Source organism: Aegilops tauschii, chromosome 7, assembly GCF_002575655.3.
Source record: "Aegilops tauschii subsp. strangulata cultivar AL8/78 chromosome 7, Aet v6.0, whole genome shotgun sequence".
In the NCBI taxonomy this organism is placed as follows: domain Eukaryota; kingdom Viridiplantae; phylum Streptophyta; class Magnoliopsida; order Poales; family Poaceae; genus Aegilops; species Aegilops tauschii.
In genome coordinates, this window is record NC_053041.3 from 485,602,279 (window position 1) to 485,612,162 (window position 9,884).

At 40.4% G+C, this 9,884-nt stretch overlaps 2 protein-coding genes across 2 annotated transcripts; one reads left to right on the forward strand and one right to left on the reverse strand.

The window, feature by feature from the left end:
* Window positions 1-335: 335 nt before the first annotated feature.
* LOC141027294 (outer envelope protein 61-like) lies at window positions 336-969 on the forward strand. The gene is made up of 2 exons (XM_073504285.1): window positions 336-876; window positions 959-969. The coding sequence occupies exons 1-2, from the start codon at window positions 336-338 to the stop codon at window positions 967-969; spliced, it is 552 nt and encodes a 183-aa protein (XP_073360386.1).
* A 1,333-nt stretch (window positions 970-2,302) lies between these two features.
* Window positions 2,303-9,567, reverse strand: LOC109740445 (SUMO-activating enzyme subunit 1A). Its single transcript, XM_020299508.4, has 10 exons — window positions 9,303-9,567; window positions 8,842-8,893; window positions 8,126-8,321; window positions 7,682-7,761; window positions 7,463-7,579; window positions 7,008-7,061; window positions 5,843-5,909; window positions 5,319-5,422; window positions 5,130-5,237; window positions 2,303-2,671 (listed from the first exon to the last, which is right to left on the reverse strand). Exons 1-10 carry the CDS (start codon window positions 9,407-9,409, stop codon window positions 2,558-2,560), a joined length of 999 nt encoding a protein of 332 aa, XP_020155097.1. The 5' UTR covers window positions 9,410-9,567; the 3' UTR covers window positions 2,303-2,557.
* Window positions 9,568-9,884: the final 317 nt, after the last annotated feature.

The following is a 9,884-nucleotide window of genomic DNA, read 5'->3' on the forward strand; positions in this document are numbered from 1 at the left end:
TCCACCTGATGCAGAGGCCGGGGAATCACCCCTTTTCAAAAAAAAAATCGTACGCACGTACAGTGATTCCGGTTTCGGACTGGAGTCGGACTCCGTTTTCGTCTCCCCCTCCCAAACCCCCATCAATAAATTGCAGCGAGAGCTCAGGAACCAACCTTCAAACCAGAAGCGACGGGAAAGAAAAGAAAAAGGCGAGAGAGACACACACACACACGATCGAGACCCAATTCCCAGACCCGCGAGCTCCCGGTCGCTGCTTCGTCCTCGATCGCGTCGATCCATCCATCGGCGACGTCTTGGATCTACCAGTCGGGATCGCCATGATGAATCCGGAGATGATGAGGGTGGCGGAGGAGCAGATGCGACGCATACCCGCCGGCGACCTCTCCAGGATGCAGCGGCAGCTCATGTCCAACCCGGACCTGCTAAAGCTCGCAACCGAGAGCATGAAGAACATGACGGCCGACGACTTCAAGCTTGTCGCCGAGCACCTGAACCACGCAAGGCCAGAGGAGATGCTCGACATGACCGAGAAAATCGCCAAGGCCAAGCCCGAGGAGCTCGCTGCCATGAAGGCGCAAGCCAACGCTCGTGCCTCGTCCGCGAAGTCCGCCGCCAAGATGCTGAAGCGGCAGGGGAACCAGTTCCATGGCCGCGGGCAGTACGCCGACGCCGCCGCCAAGTACAAGCTCGCCAGGGACAGCGTGAAGAACAGCGTGCCGTCGGCGGCCGGGCGCGCTCTGCAGCTGCAGTGCAGCGTCAATCTGATGGCCTGTTACCTGAAACTAGGCGAGTTTGAGGAGTGCGTGAACGAAGGCTCGGAGGTTTTGAGCTATGACTCGGGCACAGCCAATGCCAAGGCGTACTACCGAAGGGGTCAGGCATACAAAGAGCTGGGCCTTTCTTGTGCCATTGTTTATTCTTTCAGCATATGTGTTTATAAATTGTACTGTAACAGATCAGAAGTAACTGGCCGAGTGTTTTGACAACTAGCAATTGTGCGGGCATCAATTTTATTAAAAGGATTCCTTTTGAATGTAATGTTCTGTTTTTAGGATAAGAATAAAGTTAGGGTGTAACAATCTATAGTTTTTTTTTTCGAATCAGCAATCTATAGTTATTTGATGCTGGTACCCATATTTTTCTCTTTATTATGCTGAAGTGTTAGGGTACACCGAAAGTGTTGTTCTAATCCAGAGCTCTAAATCCGTCATGTTGATTTTGTTTTGTCATTTTGAACACCCATGTACATGCGAAATATCTAAATCCATCACCAGCCTTGTAATCCTCGTGGTACTCTTTCGTACTCTTTCGTACGTCTTCTCTAGTTTCCTCCCTCTTTGTCAACCCTTGTCGGAACAATTTAATATTTTTCCACGATAGTGTGGCTTAATAAGCATAGTCCAGTCATGTATTGAGGATCTTGTGCCTTTTGATTGTAACTCTATAAATTTTGAACAAATTCATATTACCCCGCAAGGAAAAACTTGAAGTAAAGAAACAATGGATCCTCCACTTTGCATTTAGGTCAGTGCTCCTACTCCGCCTTAAGCGATGAATGGTACATGGGCTGGGCCGTAAAGATTGCCCTTTCCTTTTTCATTTAACATATTTTGTTTAGGAGAAATGTGTGAAGGATGATTTGAATAATTGTAAATAATGTACTCCCTCCGTTCTATATCGTAAGACGTTTTTTGGCACTATACTAGTGTCAAAAAACCTCTTATATTATAAGACGGAGGGAGTATTTTTTTAACATATTTATAAAAATCCCATACATTTTAAAAATTCCACTTATTTTTTAAAAAATGGTTTTTTTTTAAAATAGTGCATTTAGATAATTGTTGACTATTTCAGAAAAAGTTCATGTATTTAAAAATTATTACGTAGAGTATATATTAAAAGTGTATGGTTTTTTTAAATGGTTCTTGCACTGGCTTTTTTTTGTACACTTTAAAATAATCTTTAGGAAATTTTCCCTCTTCATTCACTCTGCATATTAGCTTGGATTCATCATTGGGTAGGTGATGATCTCAACATCCATGATGCCCAACCACGCTGTTCATCCAAGAGTCAGCAACAAAAATAGTAACAACTTGACAGCGATGGTGGGCGGATGACAATGTGGAAGCACCGTGGGATGAAGATCTAGTCGAATCTGCACCTTTCTTGTACCACTGTTAATTCTTTCTTCATGTTTTTATTTATTTATTGAGAAAAATATTTTTTTCATCATGTGTTTGTGATATATATTTTTTATTCTAATTACTAACAACCACCAAGGCAAGCAGAAAATAAAGCATTTCATCATTCAATAGCGTGACTGCCTTCAGATTTGAAACTGTTTGGAGGAGAATGTCAATTCTGTTCAATGCAGTACTCGGGTGTCATAGCATGATGCCAACGCTAAAACGCTAAGTACAGTAATAAAAACGCTAAAATGCTAGGTTAAGTTTCCAGCCTCAGCCACCAAACTAGAGTTGTCACATGTTCGACTGTAATGATTGGGTACAGTTATCAGCGAGACATGTCGGATGAGAGTTAGGTATCACGTGATTCAATCTTCAGGAGTTGGGGGGATGTCCTCCATGGCCCCTTTACCATCAGCGGCGTCGTAGTAAAAGAAATTCTTGATCGGATCGCCTTTACAAGATATTGACTTAATCACTTCCTGTTACGTCCAAAAACAAAGTGCAAAGCCGTGAGCAGTATGCTGTAGAGAACATTCAAATATGAGAAGGCTTGAAATGAAATGAAATTCACACTCCAATATTTCTGCACATAAATGGAATATAATAGTGTACTTTTGGGCTGGATGTTTTTCTACATGTTTCAGGAAACATTGCATGTTCATTCACATCCTTCGTGGATCAATTACGGGTGTGAGATTCTTTTTTAAACAATCCATGTGTCAACTTTCAAACCAAACAGCTATCTTCCACCAAGTGATCTAATGCAATTTCAAGGCCTACCAAGGGCTATCTACGAACCACACTTTTGAACCAGTGAGTACCTCTGTTCACTGGTTCAGCTGTTGGAATGCTGGTTCATTGGTTTGACCGCTGGGCTAATTGGTAGTACTGTACTTCAATTAAGGGATGAGTACCTTCATTTCTGCATCACAATCAACAAACCAGCATAGCCATGTTGAGTAGGTGGCGTCGCTAGTTCTGCACTGACGCATGAGGTCGCGCCTAACTGTTTTCTAGCGTGAGTGGCGTGCAACAGGCCGAACTGCTCCATGGTTCAGTGCAAACCACCAGATTTGACCATATAAGGGCTGCTCACATGCTTAAGCAGTCGCTAGGCCAAACTGGACGAGTTGACAGTTCCAGTTTTTACAGTCAGATCTCCAGTCTGGTTTTCTAAACTATGCCACGAAACAATATGATCCAATCCAAGTATAATTAACACATAAAAAAACATTGATGGATGTTAGAGCAGCTACTATCATAATGATAAGTCATGTAGTGTGTGAGATTCTTTTTTAAACAATTCACATCCTTCTCGGACCACTTACGCTTCTGAGATTCTTTTTTAAATAATTCATGTGGCAACTTTCAAACCACACAGCTAGCTTCCACCAAGTGATCTAATGCAATTTCAAGGCCTACCAAGAGCTATCTACGAACCACACTTTTGAACCAGTGAGTACTGTACTTGGGGGCCGCTGCTGTTGGAATGCTGGTTCAGTTTGTTCACTGGTTCAGCTGAATGCTGGTTCATTGGTTTGATCGCTGGGCTAACAAGTAGAAAATTGGTAGTAGTGTACTTCAATTAAGGGACGAGTACCTTTATTTCTGCATCACAATCAACAAACCAGCTCTGCACTGCACTGATGCATGAGGTCACGACTAACTTTTTTCTAACGTGAGTGGCGTTCAACAGGCCGAACTGCTCTATGGTTCAGTGCAAACCGTCTGATTTGACCAGGTTTAATCATACAAGGCCTGCTCACATGCTTAAGCAGTCGCTAGACCAAACTGGACGAGTTGACAGTTTCAGTTTTTACAGTCAGATCTCCAGTCTGGTTTTCTAAACTATGCCACGAAACAATATGATCCAATCCAAGTATAATTAACACACAAAAAAACATTGATGTAAGGATGTTAGAGCAGCTACTATCATAATGATAAGTCATGTAGTGTGTGGTATATATTGATCTAGGAATACATCAACGGTTGCTATAATGAAGTGCAACAGGAAGAGGATGCAACTTGTCTAGCAGGTTTAGTAAATGTTTGTGGTGCTGGTGCGTGTAAATAATAATTCAGGAAATAGCATGCAACACATGGGACAGAAGTTAATAGCTTGGGCCACCTGAACATTGCACATTTATGTTCTCAAACTTGTATAATGAGTCAGGACAAGTCCAGTTTAACTGAACCTTAACTGACAATTTTAGATACATAGCACGGTTACTTTACAAGACATGTATCTTCATGTGATCAACAAAGAAATGATGATTTGGACTTAAAATCAGTTTCAAGATATCGTCGACAGATTTTACTAGTTTTGCAGTAATATTATCTAGAAGAATTAAAAAAGCATATTCAAGCTTTAAATAAATCATAGTTAGTTGAAGTCTCGTTTGGACTTGCCTTGACCCAGTTAATTTAAACCTGACTCGGTGTAGTGTGGGCTAGCCCACCAAACGTGGAGTCTTATTCCTTAATTAGAGTCATACAGTTGGTTAAGCAAGTTTGTTAGGAAAGAGCCCAACCAGTTTATAGATCGTATTAGAGTTTGAATAGACTCCCCAGCTTGTCGGTCAAGTTGTGTCTAACAATATAAAGGAGCCAACCTCTCAAAAAATCAGAGAAGAATATTGTCGCTTACTTTTATCAACTTTTACAGTAGTTAGTGTTATGTCAGTAGTAGATCCTACCATTATGTTAAAGTGACTGTATTCAAAGTGTCGTCTCAATATGTCACCTACTTTTGCCAAGTAACTTGATGACATACATTGCTTGAGATGACTATATTTACTGTTGAGCTATTATGTTCCACGTATATAAGAAAATAGTGATCTATACATAAATGAGATAAATTACTGTGTTTATTTTCCAGCATCACAAAAACTAAACAATACAAGAAACAAAAAATAAAGGATGGAAGATTGGACCTACCTGACCAAGAATGCCACCAAGGATTGCACATACAGGAGGATGTTCCTTTTTCCCAGCTGCTAGAAGCCGTTCCAGGAGAGACGTAGGAATTCGAGACTCATCCAAAGACTGCAGTTTAAAGTGCCGTGTAAAATATCTGAAGAAACATGACTCGATTGCTCAAAGTACGACAAACGGCCAAAGCTGTACCATTCTATCACACATATCCTTCCTCAGAGCCAAAACTGCAGGTAGATCAGAAAGTGATGTCTCACCGGGGTCGCGCCCTTCAGATGATTCATAACTTTCCAAGACTGCAAACAGACATGTTTATGTTAGTTACAAAACCAAGACGTGGAAAAATACAGATAGGTAAACAGTCATAGATCGAGTGAACATGCAAATAAGTAATTTTTGGTTGAAAAGCAAAAATACAAGTCCTAAAGAAAATCTCAGAAAACCAGTTGAATATGGGATGTTATATTCTATGTCCGCAGAGGAGCACTCATTTGCTTTGTGAGATATGAAAAAGAAAATACTTAGTGGAACAGCTATCCAATTTGATCTGTTCCACTAAATATTTATCATTTATGTATGTACAAATGAATCACATTGATCCCAATTTTCGCCTGATATTTGCCCATGAAAAAAGACCAAGAAAATAAACAAACACAGTTGCCACTATTAGACAACATAAACCTTAGGAACAGTATCTTAGGTTCTCATATCATCACCTCTCATGGCGTAGTACAATTTAGTTGTTTTTTTGGACAGATCCTTCCAGGGCACAGAAATAGCTTCCTGTATAGAAACAAACCAAATGTAAATGCAGTCAATGCGATTCAAATTGTAATACTTGCCACATGAAGCATCCAGAAAGGTGTGATATTGATTTTTAAGCAAATCATATGAGATTCAGTAGTAGTGTACAATTGCAATCATTGGATTAAAATTTTATATTTGGCAATCGAAGCATCCAAAAGGGGGTGATATCAGTTCCTGTAGGTATTCCAGCAATATTGTACTGAACTACAGGAGTAGCACAGGGGTAATATAGCACCATCAGTACAATAACAGATTGAACCAGTATTAAGTACTCCCTCCGTCCCAAAATAAGTGTCTTAACTTTGTACTAGTACTAAGCTTGAGACACTTATTTTGGGACGGAGGGAGTACATAGCAAGCATGCATAAGTACTTGCATGGAACAAACAATTTAAGGAAGAACAGAAGCAGTATAAAAAGAACAACAGCCAGAGGTACCTCCAACAAATGTATTACCCAAAAAAGAAATTGCAGGCCTTTCCAAATATGGGTAGACGGGCATCACAGAGCCACATCAGAACTAGAGGGAAACCAAAATGCAATAAAAGCACTTATTTTCTTTTTCTCTCTGCTGCCACGGAACACTAGATGTTCTATCATAGAAGGTGTCAACGTGAATTTTATATCATAATATGAAAACATAACTCGAATCGCTTCTGTGTATCATGTAATTTGTATAAGTTGCATAGTAAATACTCCCCAGTAAAGCACATGGTAGCAAAACAAGGATAACCAACTTGAGGAGTACTTCCCCTGTTTTTATTTACTCCGCATATTAGCTTTGACTGAAGTCAAACTTTATAAAGTTTGACCAAGTTTGTAGACAGCAATATAAACATTTACAATACAAATCTATATGATGTGAAAATATATTCAATGATGAATCCAACGGTAATTTGGTGATGTATATGTTAATATATTTTTCTACAAACTTGTTGAACGTTCATAAAGTTTGACTTTAGACAAACCTAATACGCGGAGCAAATAAAGAAGGAGTACAAAACAAGAGAGCACAGCTACTGAAAGACTTTATCTCTACGAACCTACAAAAAAAATTCAAATTAAACTTCCATACCTGCAGACTAGGATATTTCAACTCCTGCTGTTCAGGTTCTCCTCCAGGCTTCTTCTGAAAAAATAAAAACAATTTCAGGGATGTACATTTTAAGAATGAACTTAAGACAAAATTTGCATGCCACTAGTTATCATAAACATGGAAAGCATTCTAAGCATTCTGAGCATCTCCAGTAGTAGCCCCCACTTTAGAGCCCCTAAAGGCCAAATCCAAAATGGGGGCTGCACTTATTTCCTGGGCCCACAAATAACAGCTCCAACTCTAGCAGCAGACCCCAATTCTCAGCACCCATTATTTTGTGTACTCACTAACACATGGGAGTGATTGCCATTGAGCCCAGTATTTCTTAAGCAAATCAGAAGGCATAAATGTTTTGGCTTGTGAACAAAGCAAGTAAACAACGCTAATCAACGGATCAATAGACTAGATGCCAGAAGTCCTTCAGAAATACATACCTGAAGATAGCTATGGTTCTGCAGATCAACAAATATTTCACCACAAGAATCCTTGCAGTCTACAGAGTAGAAGGCAATATGCTTGCTTCTTTTCCGGCAGTTGTCATTAATAAACAACTAAAACATAACACATATGCAACAACAGTAAGGATAAGAAACGGAACACATGACAAAAGAAACTAAGAGTTACGAAATACTACTTAAGAGAAGGATCTACACCTTTGTTTTAAGAGATGCGCGGCTGAGTACAATAATGTCGAACCTGTCAATGAATGTTCCATCAATAAGTGATGGGTCACCTGGAAAAAATAACATAATAGTCAGAACTTTTCCAATCAATACTGTAAAAAGAATCTCAGATTTTATGGCCAACTGAGAATGGTTGAAAATTTATCTTACAGAAACAATATTAGTAAAACAGTGTGCAATACCATAACAACCCGATTGTTCCTATCATCAAATGATCGTTCTTGCAAGAACTTTCTCAACTATGGCAGTGTGATGAGTGCATTATCAGTTAACAAAACAAATTGAACACACTCCTGCCAGTAATTTTGGAACAAACCAATTCTAGAATGCAAGACATGATCGCTGTATACAATATATATTCATTAAGCATAATAAGCAAACTAAGGAAAAAGTGCATCAAACTATACAGCTCACCTTTTGCAACAGCAACTCGGACCATTGGATTGAAATCTTTTAAGGACTCGCAGCAAACCTCTGCCCGTGATTTACCACCATACACACTCTCATCATGAGGAATTAGGAAGTTTGAATTGAGATCATCCTCTGTGACTATGTGATCGTCCATCAAGGATAAACTGCCAACTCCTGCTAGAACAATATTCTTGCAGAACTGCGGAGTAGGAGAGAAATCAACTTTAGTGTATGTGGCTGCCTTCACCGAATTAACTAAACTGTAAATATCATGTTAAAAGTTAAAATACTGAAATTTAATTAATGTCAAAAAGAATTGGGGGCCTCTGTTTGGAAAAATCAGTATGCTTCGACAAGATGGAACATGAGTGAGAATCGAAGGAACAGTAAGTTCTAGTTTAATTATTTTTATCCCGGAAAGAAAAAGATTTAGCACTTACGAAGAAAACTAGCAGGCTAGCACATGGACAGTTTAAAGAAACTCAAAATGACAGAGTTGGACATTATTCATTTCAGCAATGCAAAATACAGAACATTAATCCAATCCACAGATACCAGTTATTACAACCTTGAACCGTAATAATTACTATCATAACAGCTTGAACCCTAATTTCCATGCTATATTTTGAGATATAATCAATACCAGACCATCAAAGATTACAATAAATAAATAAATTGTCTGTGAAGCAGAATAATAGAAGGCAATTTTACTTGCCCACCTCAATAGTAGTACCGTTCACGCCGCACACAAGCACATGCGCCTTACTTAGCCTGTTCCAAGCAAACACAAATATAACAGTCAGGTGAAAACAGAAGAATGCGCCGAAACAATGTTACAGAAAAGGCAGAAATTACACACCCAAAAAAATTGAAATAGTAGAACAAATAACATTGACAGAAAAGAAAAAAGAAGCCCAAAATTTCCACCGAAAGCATGAAACCGGGGTCACATAATTATCAGGGGAAATCCAATTATAACAGAAGAATCTTTTTGGTACTGTGCAAAAGGTTGAATCTCGGCTGGAAACTCGCGAGAGCCCCAGAAAACAAAAAGGTAGATTTCTCGAGACAAGAACAGCACGCGGTAAAACAACATGGAAACCGAAATAATGGAGTAAACGAAAGAGAAAAAGAAAAAGGAGGAGCAGAGGTGGGTTTTCTAGGGGGGGGCGGGGCGCACCTCTTCTGGGCATCGACGCCCCAGACGCGGATCTGGCGGTCGTAGAGCGCTGTCTCCTGCGCCGTCAGCTCCTCCTCCTCCGCGCCGCCGCCGCCGCCGCCGCCCATCGCGCGGAACGCCCGGATCCCGAGCCTGTGAGGCGAATCCGGTTAGCAGCCGACGGAGGGGAAACAAGAACGGGAGCAGCCGCAAGGGTTTTGAAGTTTTTTTAGGAGAAAATGAGGTACTACTACTATTTTTCTCTCTCCCCCCTTGTGGCCTTGCCTTTGTGGGGAGGCAGAAGCATCCTGAGCGTCCTGAGCGTGCAAGGACGGCCGTCCATCGAGACGGATGGACGGTCTAGACTTCGACTGTAATTTAGTCAAGAATCCAGAAATTTAGGTTTTGATTTTTTTTTGCATGGTAATACGTGTCTCATTCATATCATAAAGAACAAAGTATAAGTCACGTAAGAACCGAGATGACAAAACTGAAAAGATAGCAGAACATCTCTGAGCTTGACACCAACGCTCGTCACCTGCCTCCGACACCACCACAGCAGCCACCGAAGAAAAGAATAACGGATCACCTCCTCACCCGAGC